This window comes from Cyprinodon variegatus, unplaced genomic scaffold, assembly GCF_000732505.1.
Source record: "Cyprinodon variegatus isolate N-32 unplaced genomic scaffold, C_variegatus-1.0 Scaffold517, whole genome shotgun sequence".
Classification (NCBI taxonomy): domain Eukaryota; kingdom Metazoa; phylum Chordata; class Actinopteri; order Cyprinodontiformes; family Cyprinodontidae; genus Cyprinodon; species Cyprinodon variegatus.
Window position 1 is genome coordinate 133,574 of NW_015150970.1, and position 380 is coordinate 133,953.

Sequence of the window (380 nt, forward strand, 5' to 3'; positions counted from 1 at the left end):
AGATCGAGGACACTAAGGAAATCAGGGTCTTACATTTCAGCTGCAGAGGTACTTAATGAGGTCCATTACAGGACCATCTATCAGCGGCATCAGGGGCCCATTATTCCACCTGCTGACTATAGGGGCCCCAGATATGCTGCAGACCTAGAGTTCATCAACTAGAAGAATTACAGAAGATATCAGACCAACAGGAAGACTGACCTTATTAGGTCTTACTCACCGGTACGTCGATCTTAATGAGAGCAATGTCTGCCTTCTCATCAATATCTTTGATCTTAGCGTCATATGTGGCACCGCTCTTTAGCTCCACCTGCAGGAGAATGAAAGAAACTGCTGTTAATTACACATGGATGACTAATGGACGGATGGATGGATGGATG

The 380-nt window shown here is 45.3% G+C and overlaps 1 protein-coding gene across 1 annotated transcript in view; it reads right to left on the reverse strand.

Moving 5' to 3' along the window:
- The window catches only part of htra1 (HtrA serine peptidase 1), a 24,858-nt gene that overhangs the window by 16,113 nt on the left and 8,365 nt on the right, over positions 1-380 (reverse strand). Inside the window, exon 4 of the mRNA XM_015390914.1 lies at positions 221-310. Within this exon, the coding sequence (XP_015246400.1) occupies positions 221-310 (90 nt within the window). The remainder of the gene's footprint in view (positions 1-220; positions 311-380) is intronic.